Source organism: Manis javanica, chromosome 1 (genome assembly GCF_040802235.1).
Source record: "Manis javanica isolate MJ-LG chromosome 1, MJ_LKY, whole genome shotgun sequence".
Classification (NCBI taxonomy): Eukaryota; Metazoa; Chordata; class Mammalia; order Pholidota; family Manidae; genus Manis; species Manis javanica.
The window spans coordinates 12,172,691-12,195,224 of record NC_133156.1 but is presented as its reverse complement, the minus strand read 5'-3'; the positions used below and the strand labels follow the sequence as shown (position 1 = coordinate 12,195,224).

General features: G+C 42.1%; 1 protein-coding gene across 3 annotated transcripts in view; it reads right to left on the bottom strand.

Annotated features, from left to right (window-relative positions):
* ATP8A2 (ATPase phospholipid transporting 8A2) overlaps positions 1 to 22,534 on the bottom strand; it is a 518,682-nt gene that overhangs the window by 176,526 nt on the left and 319,622 nt on the right. For all 3 annotated transcript variants that reach the window (XM_037003923.2, XM_073228342.1, XM_073228389.1), the window contains exon 27: positions 19,797 to 19,907. In XM_037003923.2, the coding sequence (XP_036859818.2) occupies positions 19,797 to 19,907 (111 nt within the window). The remainder of the gene's footprint in view (positions 1 to 19,796; positions 19,908 to 22,534) is intronic.

The following is a 22,534-nucleotide window of genomic DNA, read 5'->3' as shown; positions in this document are numbered from 1 at the left end:
AACATGCCAATTACTATGACTAATTTCTACTTAACTATAAACTTTTTCATACAAACACACTTTTAAACCAGAAAGGAAAAAATTAACACAGAACTCAATAAAACACAACATATCTGACTGCAATGGGAACTAAAGTATTCTTGGATACAATGTCCGCATTCTATGAGAAAACTCAACTCAAAAAGGGAAATGAAATAAACAATTGAAATAGATTTTATAACAGAGCTCTCTTGTTTACCTTGCCTCATGGGAAGTTTTTATTATTATTTTGGTGTGTGTGTATCTCAGCTCATGCAAAGGCATGAACTATCTAATGTCCACTAAAGACTCTTAAAGAGAGAGTTCATGAAACCCTGCTAATATGAGTGCCATTTTGAAAAACTACTTAACAGTATTTATTTTTCAGGAGGAACTATTTGTAAATAAACATGTATTACTGACTGCAAAAGGTTTTATAATAATGTAAGATTCCCTAAGTGATACTTTCCCATAATATCCTAATTTTTGTTGCAATGACCTACTTTTATTTCTATGAGTTTTTCTGGGGTGAGTTTGTCTTTAATATGCATGTCAGCTGTAACTTCTGACTGTCGTTCTCCTAACCACTTCATTAGAGCAACTATTCACACATGTATAAATTAAAATGACAGTTTTCTGCATATAACATCAACATGCCATTTGAGAAAATTAAAAAATATCTATAAAATATAAGGGGAAAAAAGCATCCATACATTTACTAACTCAAATATAAATATGTGAATATATTTGTTTTTGTCCTTCTAGTCTTTTATTTATGCACATATATTTGCATAGCTGAGTTTATATGGCATAAAAAAGTGCCATTATTTATTTTAACAAAGCTTTCTCCTGGCTGTTAAAAATGCTCAGTAATCATATGTATAAATGCCGATTTATTGTGGCCTCACAACTGCAAATAAAGTTTCAAAATGCTTTCCTCCTACATTACTCTTCACTCTAGAAAGAAGGACTTGACATAGGCTAAGAACAAAGGCTCAATTGTCCACATGGGATAGAGCTTTGGGGTGTGAAGTGAAGCTGGAAATGGTATTCATATCTACAAATATATTTTAGTAGTTTCATTTTTGTATCTTTTTGAATCTATTATTATCTTCATCATTACCATCATTATTTTTTTTGGTATCATTAATCTACAATTACATGAGGAGCATTATGTTTACTAGACTCTCTCCATCACCAAGTACCCCCCACATATCCCATTACAGTCACTGTCCATCAGTGTAGTAAGATGCTGTAGAATCACTACTTGTCTTATCTGTATTGTACAGCCCTCCCCGTGCCCCCCTCCACATTATACATGCTAATCGTAATGCCCCCTTTCTTCCCCCCTGAACCCTTATTCCTCCCTTCCCACCCATCCTCCCCAATCCCTTTCCCTTTGGTAACTGTTAGTCCATTCTTGGGTTCTGTGAGTCTGCTGCTGTTTTGCCTCTTCAGTTTTTTTCTTTGTTCTTATGCTCCACATATGAGTGAAATCACTTGATACTTGTCTTTCTCTGCCTGGCTTATTTCACTGAGCATAATACCCTCTAGCTCCATCCATGTAAATGGTAGGATTTGTTTTCTTCTTATGGCTGAATAATACTCCACTGTGTATATGGACCACATCTTCTTTATCCATTCATCTACTGATGGACACTTAGGTTGCTTCTATTTCTTGGCTTTGTAAACAGTGCTGCGATAAACATAGGAGTGCAGATGTCTTTTACAAACTGGGCTGCTACCATCATCATTTTATATCACCACTCTAGGCCTTTTTATTCCTGAGACTGTTTGTGGTAACAGTGCCCTGGAGCCTTCTTCCAGCAAGGAGTAGGGAAAGCCTCCTGTTCCAATGGCCAGGCGAGGAGCAGAACAGTGCGAAGCAGGTGAGGCAGACTTGAAATCTCGTGGGTGCAGATCAATCACCCAGGGCGAGAGTTCTGTAGGGCAGATCCACGTTCCCACAGGGCATCTATGATTTACCCCAGAAAGCTCCGCTAATGATCACACCGAGGAACCCGTGCTGTTGGCCCGCAGTTGTAGGTGGCGTGATGGTCCCTGGCAGCTGTTAATGATTTTTCAGAAAACAGTTCAAACTGCTTTCTTCTCTACATAAAATTGATCTTCCTCATCACTTTTACAGGGTTTTCTCCTCCCTGGGTCCATGTCCTTGAAAATATCTCTCTCCTTTCTAAAAGGAATCAAGACAGGCAATGCTGTGGGGCCCAATGGCCATTTCAAATGAGTATGAAGAAATAACATCCCTTTGGGCCAATGGCGAAGATTTAAGACAGGTGCCTTAGGAAGCCAGACCTATGCTTTCCAATTTGAGAACAACTCTTCCCGGTTAGGTCCTTGCCTAATTTTATCTTCTGGGGACCAGCGTGGGCATTCCTCACATTAAAAGTGATGTGATGTGTCCTGCTTTTCTTTCTATTCCCACCTCTGGGATCGAACACAGGAAGAGATGGCCCCAAATGTGCAGACGCAGAAAACACACTATCTTCTTATTGCATGACTCCCAGTCCTCAAGGAGTAACTAGGTCTAACACACAATTTAGCCCCAATCCTAATAAAGTATCCCTACGAAGCCAGGATCTCATGAAGTGATCATTCTTAAATAGATGTGTTAGGGAAATACAGTCCTGTGAACTCCAGATTTTAGTTTAATTTCACAATTAAATATAAACAATGCCCTATCTACCAAGTTTTGATCTGTCTCTTTTCCCAAACATTATCTAAGTAATAAAATACTGTAAAGGACCAGAAGCAATTTTAAACTATATTGTTATTTTTTTCTCTATTTTGGGCCAAGAAGATTGAGATAATTCTCTTTACTATTCATCAACGGATCTATTCTAGATGTTAGAATGCCTTTGAGCAAGCCCCATATTTCCTTTTTATTTTACAAAATACTTGTTAATAATCACTAATTAGGTTGACCACAGTCCAAATAGGAAAAAAAATTCTAGAAGTTTGACACACGCAATAACAATTCTTCCCCCTTTTACCATATATCTGAGAAAAGCTCACTTAAAAATCATTCATTCCCACTAAAAATATACATCTAAAACAATCTATGTCAATGTGCTGACAATCTGTCATCCTAAATAAATTCCTCCAGCTGTCATTGAGTGGATATGGAGAAGAAATTGACTAAATATACAAAATGTGGGCACAGAATGTGGTTTATGATTTACCATAACATTCATATTTGAATGTTAAGGAAATGTATAGACACATGAGCATTTTAACTATTTTCTTGCAACTCAGAAATAATGAGGAACAATGGTACTTAAGTAAATTCCTGCCCCCAACACCTTTGAACCATCTAACCTCTCAGGTATGAGAAAACGGAATGGAAGAAAATTCCTTGCTACTATTCACGTATGCATATATAAAGTACATGCCTAACTTTTCCAGGCTTAAGTTGTCTTGAAGGAACTAAGTTTAGTTTTGTCAAATGTTCCCCAGATTTCTAAGATATAGAACCAATATTTTGATCACAACCATGTTGGCTGAATCAAAATTTGGTTATATGGTTAGGCCTACCAAGGCCTAAAAATTATAAGAAAAGTTGTAAACAAAGTGCAGGATTATGGTGGGTGGTGAGAAGGGGTCCATGAAAATGACAGACTGTTCTGATCGTTGTGGTGCTTGGCCTGATTCAGATATCAAGAGGCAATTGCTAGAATCTATTTATACTTGGAATAATTGGTATACAGTAAAATTCACCCTTTTCAGTGTACAGTTCTCTGAGTTTTGACATCTGCGTATGCTTATGTAGAATCAGGAAAATCTGGTACCTTTCTGTCATCAGGAAACTGATAGTTTTAGTGTCATGGTCAGGTCTGGGTGAAAAGGACATCAGGGTACACCATTGTCCCTGCCTTCTAGAAGTGCCCCAGTCTGTCCTTCCCACATTTGTTTATGTGGGACACTGGCTTATGTGATCATTTCTCATTGTTTCTTTCCTCTTTACACAGAAGGCTGCCTACTACAGACCTATTCTGCACCTTACTTTTGTGGCAGCATATATCCCAGGGATCTGTCCATACCAGTCCTGGGGGGTATGGCCTCTTCATTCTTTTTCCAGTTGCAGAGTGTTCACTTAGGTAAATAGTTTATTTAAGCAGTCCTCTATTGATGGACTCTTGGGTTTTTTCCAATTTCAACATTTTCCTTCAACAAATTATGCTGCAGTGTTGGATAAATTCCCAGAAGTGGGACTTCCATGTCAAAGGGTAATGCATTAATAATTTTAGTAAGTACTGCCATTTTTCCTCCTTTTCTTTTTTTGATTTCTAGGAGTTCTTTATATATTGGTGAGATCAGCCCACGGTCAGTGAGCATGAGTTGCAAACATTTTATTTTTCATTGCAGTAGAAGCTGGGAAGAACCATCCTCAACTGTTCATTGCAGGTTGGAGTCCCTGAGAAGGAGACTGAGGTGGAGTTTAGCTGGAGGGATGTTTGTTAAGGCTCAACACCTATCAATGGGAGGGAGCGGAAGCAGGAAGAAATGGTGGCCTATGTGAATGAGTGAAACCCTAGGGCAGACAATGGGCCTGTGCCAGGATGAGAACACAGGTTCCTGCCCTTGGTGTAGCACAGCTGCAGGCTGCTGCTTCCAAGGAGGGGATCCTAGAAGGTCATGGCTCTGGAGAACTGACTCCTGCAGAAATGAGTGGGAAAAATAAACAAGGCAAAGCAAGGAATGAAGGTTTCCCTAGGAAGCAGGTACACGAGTGAGTCTGGGCAATTGCATGTGCTTGAAATGGTTGATGCGTAGGAGATGAGTGTCTACAAATATGGGAGGAGAGAAAGCTGGCGTGCCATCAGTAAAGCCTCGGATGTGTGTGAGTCGTGGCATTTAAGGCACACTAGCAGCGATGTGATTTGCAGCATGTGACTCACCAGGATCACTTATAACTGTTTGTCTTGGATGCCCAGAACAGAGCAGCAGATTGTATTTCACAAAAATGGCTGCGCCAACATTCTCTTTAGGCTTCATGCTCTTCACACAAACTGCCTCCGGCTCTCCTCTGCTGAGCAGTGGGGCTGTATTCCCTTCCCTTGAGGCCTGGATGGACTTCGTAACAGCTTCAAGCAGTAGTGACCAGGTGACTTCCAAGCGTAGGGCATGGGAAGGTCATTCACCCTAGGAAGTCATCTGTCCTGTTGTAGGCAGACCAGGCCAAGTGGAGAAGCCGCATGCAGCCCTCTGGCCGGCAGCGTCCCTTAGGACTCGGTTTGCCAGTCATGTGAGTGAGCGAACCTGTGAGGACTCCAGCCCCGGCCTTCCAGCTGGTGCCAGCGGAGCGGAGATGGCTGATCCCTGCTGAGCCCTGGCCACTTACAGATCTCTGAGCAAAATTAATGTTGTCATTGTTTTAAGCCACTACGTTTTGGGGATAACTTGTTAACTAACCACAATCCCTGGGACAAATAGCTGTGCTGAGTTTGATTTTAAGCAAATTAATTAATATCCTACCAGACCAACAAGTTTCTTTAACCATTGGTTCATGTTGCTTTGAGCCAGTCACTTTCAGGGATACAGAATAGTGTTTGGTACAAATGAGAAATTCACTGAAAGAACCGTAGTCACGATGACCCCACCACCCTGAGATAGGTGATCAGGCCGCAGTGAAGCCACTCAGTGTTCTCCCTACCCTGGGGTCCTTTTCACCCGGACCTGACCGTGGCACTAAAACTATCAGTTTCCTGGTGACAGAAAGGTACCAGATTTTCCTGTTGCTACACAAGCATACGCAGATGTCAAAACTCAGAGAACTGTACACTGAAAAGGGTGAATTTTACTGTATACCAATTATTCCAGCATAAATAGAGAGAGGTTCTAGCAATTGCCTCTTGATATTTGGACCAGGCCAAGCACCACAACCATCAGAACCGTCTGTCATTTTTACGACCCCTTCCTACCACCCACCATAATTCCACACTTTCTTTATAACTTTTCTTACAATTTTTAGGCCTTGGTAGGCCTAACCATATAACCAAGTCTTGATTCAGCCAACATGGCTGTGATCAAAATATTGATTCTACATCTTTGAAATCTGGGGAACATTTGACAAAACTAAACTTAGTTCCTTCAAGACAACTTAAGCCAGATTCTCATATCTCATGCACAGCCAGCGATAAAGGAAGTTTTATTATGTCTAACCTTGGGTGGGGGTTTAAAGTTGAGAAACACTACCTTTTTACGAAATGCAGGTTTTTAAAAAAGACAAGTGGATAAACCTGAAATCCATTTGGTATTAATTTTGGTTAAAAGAGTGAAGTAAGAATTATGAATAAAGTGTAATATTTTCTCCAAGTGCTCCCTGTTTCCCATCGCCATTCATGTAAAATATCCTGTAGGCACTCGTTTCAAATGCCTGTTTGACCATAATCCAAAGATCCAGTTGTACTTGGTTCTGGGACTGTATTCTCTATTCTGTTCTATGGATCTGTCCATGCAAGGGCCCAAATTGCTTCTATTACTATACCTTTACACTCTGCTTAACATTTAGTTTAACAAATTCCTCTTAACACTTTTATTTTAAAAGTTTCCAGCCTGTTTTCTCATATTTATATCTTATGATCTTCAGCATTTCTTTAAATAATCATTTTGATCCTTTGTGATTATATATTGTACAGATATATGTGTATGCAGGTGTGTGTGTGTGTGTGTGTGCACGTGCACACACATTTCTTCCTATCCAAGAGCAGGTAGGTATTTCTATTTATTGATTGGCTTTCACAGTGGGACTTTTCTTACTACAGCTTTAGTACATTAAAGCTCATTCTAAATATTTTATCTTTTGATTAATACTTAAATCTTTTTTCTAACTCGTTGTAGGCAGAAAAACTGGATTTTGCATATTATTCTAATTTTATTCTTTGGAATTCATTCTACCAACTTAATCAGCAATAATGACTTAATTATTTTAAGCTGACTTTAGGGCTTTTAAGGGAAACCATTGCTTAGCATTTCTCGATATGGGCAGATACCACTTGCAGGATGAATGTTGTGAAGACGCTACAGAAGCAGGAAACAAGATCAGTCGTGACTCCTTTCTGCCCAGCCTCCAGCCGCAGGCAGGCGAACCACAGCCTGGCTATACTTACAGGAGGCAGCCGGCAAACAGGAGTGACGCAGGAAGAGGCAGTGGGAGGCTTCCCAGGAATTTCCATTACAGACAGATTTCTAAGAACCACACAAACAGAAAGAGGCAAGGAAAACCGAACCCCAAAGCCCATGGATAAACATGGTCGTCGTTAAGTATATGGCTGTGCTTATTCCAGGAAGCACTCCTGGAAAGACGGGCCCAGGGGACCAGCGTAAAAACAGTGGCCATCTGCATGGTGTCATTCAGGTGCAAAGAAAACGATAGTTGCTATATAACTTCCCTATGAGTTTTCCATCAGTCTTTTCAGATACATTCAGGGTCAAAATAACAAGATATTGGGGAATACTTCATGTGAGCTTTCAACATTTCCAGCAAGAATCACTAAGTGAAATGCACATTTAGCATGGGCTAATGACACTATGAACAGATCAAGAACAAGAGAGATACCAATGGCCTTTACCATGACCCATTAGAGCACTGCCTTTTCGGTCAGTTTCTCTAAGACGCTTCCATCCCCAAAAAAGTCAGCATATACAAAATGCACCAGCTTTCACTGATTTAATAATATACTCAGCAACAAGGACAGGAAATCTGTCTTCCATTCTCATATGAGTGCATACCAGTGGCCAGGCACTGCTGGCTTTTTCTTATGGTGGGTGTGCCAAAGCAGGTGAATTTCAAAGCACCCTGGAGGCAGGTGTAACTGATAGAACCCCTGGATATTTTAAGGCTATAGTTGGTCCTAGTGGAAAAATACCCAAGGTCAACATAACACGTTACCACCTGAAAGCACCAGCTTATCTCTGGCAGCACAGTTCCTACCTGGCTTGTACACAGGCAGAGAGGAAGTTGTGTTTTCAGGCAGTCAACAGATGCTCTTTTTGGGCTATAAAAGCAGGAGACATCTTGACCCAGTGTAGCCTGGAGAACTAGTTTCAGTCAACCGAGATGGCCTGGCTTTGACAGAAACCAGCAATACTCACATTCTGGGAGTACTGGAACCACTCTCACATGGATTCCTTCCAGCAAATTCCAGCAGAGTGGACTGTTCAGGGGCTGGAGTTTCAAGGGACAAGTACATCAGTTTTAATCTCTCATTTAAATGCTCTTACTTAACTCAGGCAAAGCGTGTGAGCCTCAAAGGTTTTAAGTTAATGAATGGAATCAGCAAATGCCACCCGAGGGAGAAGATTAGACCACAGATGGTATTAGAATAATTTCTCAGTTATAAACAGGTGACCACATTACAATTATTTATTAGCACCTCAATTATGGGCAACACATGGACAAAAGCAACCAAACTTCATGTTCATCTAGTAAATCTGATCATGGTTACTTAGGAATTTTTCTATGGTGATTATACATAGTTGCAGCATATAATAAAAAGAGCTACATTTAAGGTAGAGCTGTCTAATAAAGACATAGTATGGGGAGACCTATCTCCTCCCAGAAGGTTTCCAGCAGTGGTGGGGCAGATTCCTGTTTGGAATGAACCAGAAGAATCTCAAGCCCATAACAGCACTGTAGTCATAAGGTTTGTTTAATGTTAAATACCTTGAAATACTGTTAAAGACTAATCTGTGGCTCGCTATGTGGTTGGCATCAGGCTAAAGGCTTTTATGATTTTACTTAATCCTCACAAACTTTTTGATGCTTGTACTTTATTGGCCTCCTTGTACAGAGAGGGGTTCTGGGCTGGGAGTGGTCAGGAGGCATGCCCAAATTTGCATGCCTTGGGCTGTAAGCAAAGCCCCCAGGTGGTCTGCCTGGGGAGCCCCACCCCACCCCAACCGTGCTGCTCTCCGCTAATGGCAGGCACCAGTGAGGCAGCAGATGGCTGAGAGGTTCTAGGAAGACAAGTCTCCTGCACAGGAAGGGGGAGCAGGAGCCGTTGGCCAGGCCAGCTCACCCCTTCACCACCAGTCTTGCTTTTATGATCAGTGTTGTTCTCGTCAAGTTTTACCAATGGCTTCCTGGTCCCTGGTTCACAACTACCTGGGATAGTGCTTCCAGAACTTCCAACCATGGGAAACCCTATTCCCATAATGGAATACTACTCAGCAATAAAAAAGAATAAGCTACAAATACAACAACACAGATGAATCTCAGATGCATTATGCTGAATGAAAGAAGTCAGAATCAGAAGAGCATGTACGGGTACAGTTCCATTCATGTGACATTCTAAGAAAGGCAAAACCCCAGAGTCCAGTAACAGACTGGTTGTTGCTAGAGAACGGGTGTGAGGGTAGAGACTGATTACAAAGGGGGTTGGGAGAGATTTCTGGAGTGATGACACTGTTCTACACCCACGGGTAGTGGCGATGACCCGACTTGTATGCATGTGTTATGACTCATGGAACTGTAAACTAAAATGGACTAATTCCCTGTGTGCAAATTAGAGCTTATAAAAAAAGAGAGTGGTAAACCACACTAATACCTTCAAAGGAATAAAGGAAGCCAATACAGTAAGGCTAACAAGGAGGTAAAAGCTTCCTGTTAATAGCTAATGTTAGCAACTTTTAAATTGACAAGTGACTCACAAAAAGATTATCAAAATAACACACAGCTTAGTTAAAGGAGCAATAATAACCTTCATCCTATAATCCCTGGATAAAAGAGGCCAATATTTTAATCAATATTCTCTTATTGTCATGCTCTAGAGGTACAAACAGCATTTAATAATACTAATCTGCTCTGCCTTTCCCCATTTGAAAAATCAGGCAAGAAGGCATATACATCAGTCCCATTCTTGAGATTTCTTTAAACAGTCCGCTTCATCTGCCAGGACACTGGTGCTAAGAAGTGAAGGGCACGCTAAACCCCTAAGACATCCTTTGGAAAACCAAGATAGTGGCTCAAATGAGTTGTCAGAATGCAATGGAGATTATTCACCACTTAAAAGCATGGGCATTGACTGGATGGGAAATGAGCTTCTTGGTGCAATCCCTGGCATGACAGAAGCTATTTTAACTAGAGGTCAAAGCCAAAAACTAAGTCCAAGAAAAGGAACTGCATTATCATAGTTACATTTTACTTGCCGGTAAAAAGGTTATTTTAAAATGAAGGGCAAAATCTGTTTCTATTCCCTAAGTCAGGCTGGCTAGTTTACAGAAAAGTCAAAGAGAAGGCACCCACTCTTGATGTGCTCCAGGCAGATGAAGGATGGCCTAAAAAAGGTGACCCTTTCACATCACTGGAGCAATATGTTCATTGTGGGCTTGTTTCTTCCCATTACCTTCTACTTCATCTGCTACAAAACACGTTCTTTCTCGGCACCTTATCTTTTCTACAGCCTATATAACCAAAGTCTCCATTCTTGATCTTGGACTTCCTACCACCATTAATCGAATGTCACTGAAATCTACTTGCTTAGAATGGTGTTATTTGGGTGTTCAGAGATGAAAATGGATAGACAGATATGATCAGTGGATTGGTTCTTAGACACTATCACAAACTTAGTTTTAAAAATTAAAGGAAATCTAAGAAGAAATTCAGATGGCCAACAGACACATGAAAAGATGCTCCACATCGCTAGTTATCAGAGAAATGTAAATTAAAACCACAATGAGATATCACCTCACACCAGTAAGGATGGCTACCATCCAAAAGACAAACAACAACAAATGTTGGCGAGGTTGTGGAGAAAGGGGAACCCTCCTACACTGCTGGTGGGAATGTAAATTAGTTCAACCATTGTGAAAAGTAGTATGGAGGTTCCTCAAAATGCTCAAAATAGACTTACCATTTGACCCAGGAATTTCACTTCTAGGAATTTACCCTGAGAATGCAGCAGCCCAGTTTGAAAAAGACAGATGCACCCCTATGTTTATCGCAGCACTATTTACAATAGCCAAGAAATGGAAGCAACCTAAGTGTCCATCAGTAGATGAATGGATAAAGAAGATGTGGTACATATATATACACATGGAATATTATTCAGCCATAAGAAGAAAACAATCCTATAATTTGCAACAACATGGATGGAGCTAGAGGGTATTATGCTCAGTGAAATAAGCCAAGCGGAGAAAGACAAATACCAAATGATTTCACTTATATGTGGAGTATAAGAACAAAGAAAAACTGAAGGAACAAAACAGCAGCAGAATCACAGAACCCAAGAAGGGACTAACAGTTACCAAAGGGAAAGGGACTGGGGAGGATGGGAGGGTAGGAGGGATAAGGGCAGGGAAGAAGAAAGGGGGAATTATGATTAGCATGCATAATGTGGGGGGTGGGAGAAAGGGGAGGGCTGCACAACACAGAGAAGACAAGAAGTGATTCTATAACATCTTACTACACTGATGGACAGTGACTGTAATGGGGTTTGTGGGGGGGACTTGGTGAAGGGGAGAGCCTAGTAAACATAATGTTCTTCATGTAATTGTAGATTAATGATAACAAAAAAATTAAAATAAAAAAAAATAAATGCAATGAAATGAAAAAAAAATTAAAGGAAATCTGATTTCAAAGTTTTAGGAAACCTGGTCTCTACTAGCAGAAGAAAGTTCAGAAGGTAATATAGGAGAAACATACAAACACAGAAAAATAGCAAGAAAAAACTGACAGAAAGAAACCTAACTGGTAAAATCAATTTCAGCAGAGTGAAAATCTATTTGGCAGTTTCAGCCAAAATAAAAGGTAGTTTAAGGCAGGAAGGTATTTAAAGACTGCAATCGAAATGAACCGTTATTCTCTCAAAAGATGAAGTTAAACAAACTGTAAAATGATTTAATCTTCTACTACTTGGAGGGTATACTTTTCCATATGAAAATTCCAACAGAAAAGATTTAAGTTGGATTGGAAAGGTATTTCCTAAAAGCTACAACCCGTAATAAAATATGCTACTTAAGTAATCTTCTCTTACGTTCAAAAAAAAAAAAAAAGCAAAAAACAAAAAGCCCTTAGTTTCTTCTATGTTGGCCTCATTAGAAAATGCCCAATTGATTATCTGTTTATTGAGCCCTGTGTACTTAGTCCCGTCTGGGGGCAAAGTTAGAAAGAACCAATACCTGCCGTTAGGGAAGTCACAACCAATTTGGTCAACAGAAATGACATTCGTCCTGACCAGCACCCAGGACTAAGCCACGCAGGTGCTAACTCTGAATGCAATAGCACCTTAAGGAAGGGAAGTTGGAAAACGTGAGCTGCAGTCCCCCTGGTGATGAGCTGGACTCCCTTGTAGGGGGTTGATTCATTTCTGCCACAGCACCAGGTAGGGGAGGCACCCTGGTGGGCACCCTGGTAAAATAAAGCACATCGCCAGCTCACAGCTCATCTCTCAGAGGCCATAAAGGTCCTGTGAGTCCTTTGCATTGACTTTGTTTTGGAATGAGAACTTTTTTTAATTCCAGGCAAGTTTAAACATTTTATGGAGTTAGAGACTTAATTTTTAAAACATCAGTGCCTAAATACGTTCTTAAAAATGTCAGATCTTTATAATGGTCCTTTTAGATAAAACAGCTGCAAAAACATCATTAAAAAAGGTATGTTGTCACACACAAGAAGCAGTCAGGGTCTATTTTTATAAAGTTCAAAGTGACTGTGTATCTTGTAGGGGAATCCCTCCAGACTACTACTAATCCTCTGGCTTTATAACTACTACTCCCTGCTACCCAAACCCACTACCCCCTCTGCCTTTTGCTAATAAACTCTTAGCTCTACAAATGAGCAGCAGCCAGCCAGGCCTTGAGAGAACATTCCTAAGCCCAAATCCAACAAGTTCTGCAGCCACCATCCTACTGAAAAATAAAACCCCAGCAAAGTGCACTTCCTGCCTGTTGTTTACTAAGGGCTTGGCTGACTTCTGCCACTTATCTCAGACCTGCCTTTCCCATTCCACCCGGCATACTGATCTGACGCTCTCCTCCCGCCCCGTCACCTGCATGGCTCCTGCTCATCCTTCAGGTCTTAACTCTTTCGTCCTGGAAGCCTGAGGCTCCCACGGCTGTAAAGCATCTCGTCCAAGAGTTTGCACTGCAAGCTGTCTTCCTCTACGCCAGCACCCAACATGCTATCCTGTAACTGTGGGGGTCTTACCTGCATCCCTACTTGACTCCAAGAGCAAGGGCCCTGTCTTGTTCTTCTTGAAGCCACGACCCGAGAGTGCCTGGCGTGGAGCATGAGGGTGCATGAGGCAAGGAGAGCACCACACAGAATGTTTCCATTTCTCGTTCATTCCCATGTTCCCATTGCCCGCTGGCGAGCCATTCTCGAAACAGCTCTCTTCCAATATATTAAAATTGTAATTATTGCTCTACACCTATCAGCACAAAATGAGAACCACCCAGGTAGTCCAGGACTCTCCAAGCTGGGATGCTCTGGGAATGGGTTTGGCACCAGGCCTGTGCACACAGCTATTCCACAGCTGGAGTTCTTCTCATTCCCGACACGCGACCCCTTACCCCGTGGAATGGGGAACTTCATGGACCTTGTCCCAGGGTCCTGGTTCCGAACATCCCTCCTGCCACAGGGTAGGCGGTCAGCACCTCATCAAAGCTTCTAACAGAAAATGGATGGTTTCATATTGATGAAGCCACAGCCTTTACAGAAAGGTCTGTAGGTTGACTGTGCTTTCCGATTCACCCTTACCTATTCACGCTACCATTAAGTCGTGACTGCCAATCTATCCCCTCAAATAATGACTCTGTATCAGGAAACAGAAAACCACCTCTGATGAGGCAGATGCACAGGCTGGAAGAGGAAAGCTTAGGTATCGGGAATTCTGTCTTTCACCATTCATGTGTCAAGAATGAAATACATTTTTTCAAGGTATATTTAAGTCATGCATTATAGCCAAAAGGGACAAAAATTACTGGATAAAATGCTGAGCAGCATTTAAAATTCTTTCTAGATCCTAACATTTAAAGTAAAATCTATCCACATTCTTTCCCCATTCACAAAGCAGTCAGGGTCACTGCCGGGAAAGAGTCTGACTTATCAAATGCACAGCATCTCTGCACAGGACGTATTTCATTAAGGATCTGCAAACAAGAAACCAGCCTGACAGGACATGAAATAGGGGCTGGCCACAAGCAGTTTAGACATAATTATTTTCAAATGATAATGACCTGAAACGTCAGGGGCAGCAGGGGGGGGTGGGGGAGAGCACAAAACCTCCCAGAGGCCCAACAGGAAAAAAAACGTTGTGAAACAGCTAAAGTGAATATGTATATGTTTTCAGAAAAAATAAATTCAAAGTATTCCTGTACTGAGAATTTTCTGGATTCAAAGGCCAGTTTATACATGAACCATAATTCACTTAGTGTTTTAGACAGAAAACAAAATGCTGGTGAGCCTTCCCTCGTATCCTGCAGCATTCTAGAGCACAGGCTGCTTGTTTGTTTACTTGCTTGTCTTAGGCTTGTCAGATATCAAAAAGGCTTAACTAGCTGTCAACTACAGCTAGTTTGGTTAGGTTTCATGAGGCCTCAAGGCTATTAAGCGTTAAATCTCCATTTCTCATTCAGCGAGAATAATTTCAGACCTCCATGCTGAATCTCCATCCTGTTTCCCTGGCCTGAATCCCATACCAGCTTAATGATCCCAAGAAAATGTTGAAAGTTCTTATACATTTTGCCAAAAATAGGTAGACACTCCAAGTGGTATAAAACTCCCATTGTTTTCCACATCAGTATCTGTGTGTTATGGTTATTCTCTGTGTTAGAATCCACCAACTGATCACCACCACCAGGGTTTCAAAGTCCTATCTCTCTGTCAAATCCAATTTGGCATATGGATGTTTTACCAAAGTTTACAAGAGACTGCACCATAGTTTTTCAAAATACAGGTTAAATTCAAGTAACTTTCCTATTATTTCTTTGTTTGAACTTTGTTATCAGTAAAAATTTTATCCATTCCAACTGGCCTTTCCCGAGGGGCTCAGAAAGTCCACAGACAGATGCACACCCAATATGTGCTTAAAATGCTGTTGCTGCTGTTTGGGAAATGTACTGTATTCGGGAAATTCTGAATAACCAGCTCCCTATTTCTTACGTAGTGTAAGAACTTTGAAGAATTTAATCAGCACTTCTCTTTAGGAATTACCAGAGGGCAGTCACATCAGGACTTCGAAATTTGCAGGATCCTTCCCTAACCTCCCCGCCCTCCAATCTTTGCATTTAAGATACATTCTTCCCACTGTCAAAATCAAAGAGGTTTTAAAAATCTGTCTTTCCTGTTTATAAATTATATTGGGAAACAGTTACATAATGGTCATGATTTACGCCTCAGGTTAAAACTACAAAATGACATTAAGGGTCTCTGCTTACCATCTGCCCTACTTATTGACAGACAAATTTTCTGAAATCGCTTTTACTAGGTAACTTGCCTGTCCCAGAATGAAAAAGGAATCCCTGCTGCCAACCGCGATAAAACTCCCATCTTGTGGTTCAGATCCCCTTCCTAGACCGCTCCTGTGTCTCATGCAGCCCCATGTCCCGCCTTTGAGACTGTGTTCCTTCTCCTGCCTCCCAGCCCAGACCCCGGCCGGCTGGGAGGGAGCCACCGCTCAGCAATGAAGCTTGTGTTGTCCACCTCAGGACAGGGTTTTACCTTCTGAGAAATGTGGTCCATCTGGTCATGGCCACAAAGCTGAGTATCGAATTGGTCTTGTTACAAAACAAAATTACATGTAAAGTTTGTTTTCCAAACCTTCAACAGGCTTCCCAGAGCATGTGGTCTGGCTACATTTTTGTTTCCCTTAAGGTGACGAAAGGAACAAAGTGCTTGTGACATTTTTAAAATTGTTTAGCATTTTTTGTGGTAAAAGACAGACAGTATCAAGTTCACCATCTTAACCATTTTTAAGCACCCAGTTTGGTGGCATTAAAGACAATCATAGGGCTGCACAATCATCAATGCACTGACCTCTAGACTCCAGAGCACGCTGTCATCCTCTACGGGAGGCAGATAGGATGCCACCAGCTAGTTTCTAATTACAAAAACCCAGTTTTAATTCATAGAACTGTATGCCTGTAGCAGGTATCTCTTACTGTGTATTAATTATGCTTCAATATGCTAATTAAACACAAAATAAGGATGGACATGCAGATAAGTGGGAGATGATAACTAGATGTGGCTGGTAACCATGAGAACCCAGACCAGGAGGGACGGGCACAGAGGGAGAGAGGAGGATGTTATGGACACAGGGACCTTTGAGGAGTTTAAGGAGAGTAGTGGTGTTCATCTGCCTACTCACTGCCAACACTTTTGAGCACCTCTGTTCCAGACGCTGTGCCAGCTGCTGCAACTGGTCAGTATGTTTCAGAAAGCTCATCCTGGCTGCATTATAGACATTTGAGGGGAGGGAAGGGAGGTGAAGCTGGCAGGTTTTACTACCATCCAGGCAAAAATTACTAAATCAAGGCAGTTGCAGAGAGGATGGAGAGCAAAGGTTGTATGTAGTTTTAGTTTTACTTATTAATATGGTGACTATGAAATCACTGATACCATCATTTCATTGCTATTTTTTAATCATTTGAACCAATGGTTACTTTGCCTGAATACATTTTATGTGGCATATCAAACAAGTATTAAGTAGATCTGTCAGCAACAAAGAACTGGGGCACAGGTAATAATAATACGTAAGTGGCCCAGGTGTTACTATGTTTAAGGCACTTTAGTAAAAAATGGTCTGAGATCAACATCATTTTGGTGGAATATTTAAGGCCTGTTTAGAGGGAAAGCTGCTATTCCACAAGGCATTTTCGGGGTGAACTGGAGATGAATTGCATGTTTATCAATGCAGGATTATAAGAAAGCAGTACTGTGAAATGCCATGCAATGGATCGATATGCAGTTACAGGGAATGAGCTCCAAAATAGAGTTTTAAGTAAAACATGAACTGCAGAATGGAACGTATTGCACAGCATGATGACATTAACGTAAGATTATTGATTTGACTGTATATGTAAACACCTCTACAAATACAGAGAAAAAAGGTCAGAAAATACCTTAGGTCAGAAAAAAAGCATAAAGGGTTTGGGGATGAAAGTGGAGGACCTTTCAGTTTGCACACTGCAGTGAGAATAGAGCCATGTATTCTTCCTTAGAGGAATCCAGTGTTATATAGGTTAGGATACCATGTGAGTAGATTGTATTACATTATAGGCTCATTGTTCTTCCATACAACTTTTATTGGTAACTCAAATTGTATAATGATCCTCATAATAGCTATATAAGTGTGTGTGTGTGTGTGTGTGTGTGTGTGTGTGCAGACATGTGTGTATTTTTTTAATCTGTCAAATTGCTTTTAGACTGTATATTTAGTGATTGATCATTACGTATATCAGAGGACACTTGAGATGAGAACATACTGGCTTGTTGTAAAGTTTCTCCTTGAGTTATAAGACAACCATGAAATGTGTGATATGTTTAATTCATTCTCACTTAAGGAATTAACTACAAAGCAACTTCTAGAACACAAACTATTCATTGCAAAGGTGGAAACCAAATTATGACCATCTTTGATCTTTTCAGTTCAAAATCCATTGAAATAGCAGATGGCAGGTAGTACTTGCCTATTTTTAAAATGTGAAGTGCATGTTGATGCCGCAGAGGTTATTTGGCAATTGCAAACATTGAGTCAACACTTTACTGTCTAGGCTCAGACAAAGATTTTGTTTTTTTGGTTTTTCCAATTAATATGTCCTGGAAATGCTAAGTAGAAAATCAGGCACAGAGTGGTAGAGACTTTTAGTTAATTAATTAATTTTGTAAAGAATGTTTCAAAGGCTATTGATGGAAGACCCTTTAACATTACTGTTGCTCAGCTACAACTGAAAATTAATTTAAGGTACTCACATGGCATTTTCAGGACCTCAATCTAAATGGAGTTTTTCAGACAGACTAAAATTGTACTCTTCTCATCCTCAGCCCACTTGAGGTTTAAAAACAGATGGCAAGATAGTAGGTGTAAATGACTGGGAAGGGCCCCAGAGGGTGCTCTGGAAAGCAGAGGGCTGGGAGCCTTGTGTAGAAGGTTGTGATAAGAAGTCTAGACTATCTGTAATTTGCTGATTGTGAGAAAAAACAGATTATTAAGAAGCCTGGTGAACCCAGCAGCTCTCAGAGCTCATGGTGCATGTGAGATACTTGGGATGACACGTGGGGACAGGGCTTCCCACCTACCCTTCTTCCTTACTTCAGCCCCAGCAGGAATTACTTATGACCCCACGTGACATTAAGGAGTGACTCCTATCACAGATGCAAAAATGCCACAGGAAGGGGGACAATCATCTTTAAGTGCCATAAGGGAATTGTAAAAATGCAGATGGAAAGAAGACAGAAACTACAAAGCCCATTATATAGAGCATCTAAAAGTTCTTATCAGGACTGTACTGAGGTGAGTATCACCGCACACGGCAAGGAGGTGGCCCTTGGTGCAAATTAGAAAAATGCGTTTCTTTTTTTTCAGGTTTTCCTCCATTTCATCCCCATGTCCCCTTTGGCTGGTCAGTCTTGTGCAGTGAACAACCTGCACAACTTGGGAAAATTTCCTTGTTAGTTGTTTCGTTACAGAGTGACGTGAACCTGTTTGACCTGAATATTCAATAGGGAAGAGCAGTCAGTTTGGTCATGAAATGGTTAGTCACAGTTACACTGGCAAACCGCTTGTCAAATTATTTGAGCTGAGTATTTAAGGAAGATTTTAAGAATATTTTAAGAAAAAGTTGACTATGCCTTGGTGATTAATTCTACCAAGAGTTGAGAAATCAGACACAAAATCGCCCATAACATAATGAGATACTAATAGGCTCCACAATTAATGCTGCTTTTCCATTTCTCCGTAGAGAGACTGGCTGCTTCCTCTTTCCTAAACACATCTGGAAATTGATTAGTCATGGTGGCCTCAAAAGCCACGTCTCGGTAACAGAGCTGTTCTTAAAAAGGAGGACCGAGGTGGCAGGTACTCCACTGAGATCAGACGTAACGTGCCCCTCCACTTTTTCTATCCCTCCCCTGCTAGAACCTCCAACAAGCACATTTACTTTACTTGTAACTGAAGGAACCTTTTCAAAAACAGCCTGACAACTCTGAGTTCACTGCAGTATTTTTAATCACCTTGTTGGCTGACTCCCCACTCACGCCCACACCTTCCCCATTTGAGTAGCACTGTCCAAACATCCCAGAGGCAAGGACGGAAGGCTCAGGAAACCTGCAGGTGCCAAGAGCAGTTCAGCAAGAAATCAAGCCCTTTCATTCTGGGAAAGGACAAACTGACCATCTGGCCCAGAAACGCCTCAGTGCCTGCCATTAAGGGTGTGAACACCTGCTGCTCCGCCTCTGACCCCCCTGGGAGAGGGTATGAGTGGCAGTCTCTTCAAGCCAAGGCCGCCAAGGAAGAGCGAGGGCCCGGAGGAGCCCTGGGATGGGAGGGGCCCTCAGCCCTCCATCAGGGCCAGTGGGCAGGAAGGCGGCGCCTTATAGAGGAGAGAGGTGCGGACTCCTGGCTTTGGTGACTCAACAGGAAGACCTTGATCTGGAAGGTGCCTCCAGCTGCAAAGAGGTTATATGCGTCACAGGGTTCAACACCCCACAGCAGCACCTTTAAAAAATTTTTACATTAACAAAATCCTTTCTCAAAACGACCCAAAGATGCCCTCAGGAAAAGGCCTTCCTCTTCAAGCAAAAAGTACACCTTGCTTACCTCAATGATGTAGAGGACCACGTTCTTGTAGAAGCAGTACAATATGCATTTGGTCACCCGATTGTAGCTCCAGGCACCGTGAACCAACAGGAGCTTCTCTAAGTACGAAAACTGGAAAAGAAAAATAACAAAGTTCAGAAGAGCCTATTGTCAAGGGATAAAAGTCACAAAATGTCCCGAGGATCAGACAGACATGGTAGCAGAGGGAACCAGACACTGCAGGTTAATCGGAGAAAACCGTTTTAGGTATTGCTTCTGTTTTTAGCTTCTTTGTTTTTTCACTTTGGTCTTTGTTTTGTTGTGTCGTGTGGACAGTGACGAGCTCTGGCGTGAATACACCATCCGGGACTATCCTGTCTCACCTCGCAGTCTCTCTAAGCTCACGAAGACTTGCTCCTCCCTGAGTTCCCATCTGGCTGCCTTGAATGAAAACGGTAATTCCCCCTTCTAAGTTGCAGGGCAGTCCAGAACCTCACACCCTATTATTCTCCTGGGACAGAGAGGAGAATCAGACTGTACTGAGAACATCTACAAACATTAGAAATTCTTTTGCTGTTGTAAATTGCCAATTCATTTAACTTTTTAAATTAACTGCCTGTAGAAAAAAAGGAAGATAACAATTTTTCTAAAAAAGACATTTATATTTTCAAGAGGAAGAACAAGCCCTAAAGAAGGGGGCTCAATCCGATATGACATCACACTTCAATGAGCTCTTCCGGAAGGCCTCGGTCAGACGGCTCACTCAGCCACATGCTCCCGTACTGAAATGGCGACTTCAGAATGGCAGGAGTTAGGGGCATATGGAAAAATAAAACTGCCCATAAAGGCTCATTAAGGATTCCAAAGGGGAACAGGGAGTCATAAAGTGACTAGCTAAACAAATAAAAAGGAAGTCTGTATTTGACCTGGACCCCCTGGTGCTAAGCTTCAATGGGCACAGAGAACATCTGCGGGAGTCATCCGGAGCGCCTCGACTTCAGCGCTACAAGGGGTGCGTTGCAGAAAAAAAAAATAATCCTAAATCAAAATGCTGTTTTCATGAGGTCGTTGAAAAAACAAACAGGTAGGGGGCAGGAATGATTCTCTCCTGAGAGGGACAGGCAGCTGAGGGCTGGAAGCACAATGCTGCCGGGGCTTCCCAAGGGCAGGGCAGCAGGCCAGGGGGGAGAGGTGTCAGTCCTGGGGGGGTTGCTCCTGTGGGCAAAAGCACAGGCAGGCAGGAAAGACATGGAACCGGAGCTCTGACGACTTCCTAAGTCTCCCAAGGACAAGTCTTTGAGATCCACTTTTTTTCTTCTATACATAATCCTGCAGGGCACTTTCTCAAAACGCAATAAAAAATGTATTCACCCATGGTAAGATAAACAGGTAAAGCACAAGGTGTTAACTTTAGCCAAAGACATTTATCATTTCATTGGGGCAAAGGAATTCATCCAGTTGCAGGACTTCCTGGCTACTAATCATGGGCGAGGAAGCATACCGTTAGCTAGGCTGTTGGCACAGCAGCTTAGCTCCCGTTGGGGCAGCGGGTGGGGACAGGGCCAGCGCTACCCTGAAAAAGCAGGATCTGTGCCTGACCCTGAACAGGCCCAAGTGCCATGCACAGGTTCCTCTGGCTGAGGTGACTATTATGCTGGTGGAGCGAGAAAACGCCTGAATGGAGTTAGGAAGCCCTGCTCCTCTCTCCACCCTTCTTTGATGCTTTTAATGGGAAGACAGCAATTGCTCCAGACTCCACATCCTATTAGAATGTAGTTCAATAAAGCAGGTCGTGGAATCTCCCTTCCCTAGACATTTTACAGCAAAAGACAGACAAATATTTGCCTGCAACTCCTAGGAAACCTCTGAAGATCCCTTGCAGCCATATGATGCCGTAACTCAAGTATTTAATAATGCTGGGGTACAGAACATCTACAGCTGCTGACAGACTACAGGAAGCCCGAGTCCCACAGGCCGGGGAGGAGCCACTCAGGGAAGTAAATGGGCAGGTGTGCAGGCCTGGTCCCCAGGGTCACATGCAGGTCTGGTCTTTTCTGCCCTGGCTGCTCAGACCTGCAGCAGGTCCCCTAATGTGGACGAGCCTGTTATCCCACCTATAAAATCGGAATTCTTCCTCCTACCTACTTCAGTAATTATCTTGAGGATTTATTCAAGATCAACAAAGGGAGAAGACTGATTTCATGTACTTTTCAGAGCTATGAGGCTTTTGTGATTCCTCCTTTAACTTGCTGAACCATGAGCTGGGAGGTAAACTGAGAGATGATCTAACGCAGAACCTCTGTGGGGGGAGGTGGGGTCTCAAAGCTGCAGAGGACCAGCCTGAAGCCCTAGGGCTGCTGGAAGCTCTTTAATGCTCTATTTGCAGCCCCTCATTTCAGCTTGAGGGAGAAAAAGCCACTGTTACTTGTATTCATGTGGTTATAGTTAACGCATTCTTGAAAGGGCTAAACACCAGAGGAATAGAGAACATAGCTAACCAGCAAATGAGCAGGACTCAAATCACACCCACGCGGCAATTGCGAGATGGCAGAATGCCATCTGTGTTCACTGAGACGTCTGGATTTTTCTGGAAGACCAAGCAGGCCAAATGATCTAGAATGTACCCTGGGGGTCAGGAAGTTAGCTATTTTCCTTCATTTTTTTGGCTGTCATTAAAAAGTAAACATCGCTTTCATCCTGGGCCACCTGCACAGTAATTACAAAGTGTCTGAGGGGCCTCCACATGCAACCTTCAGTCC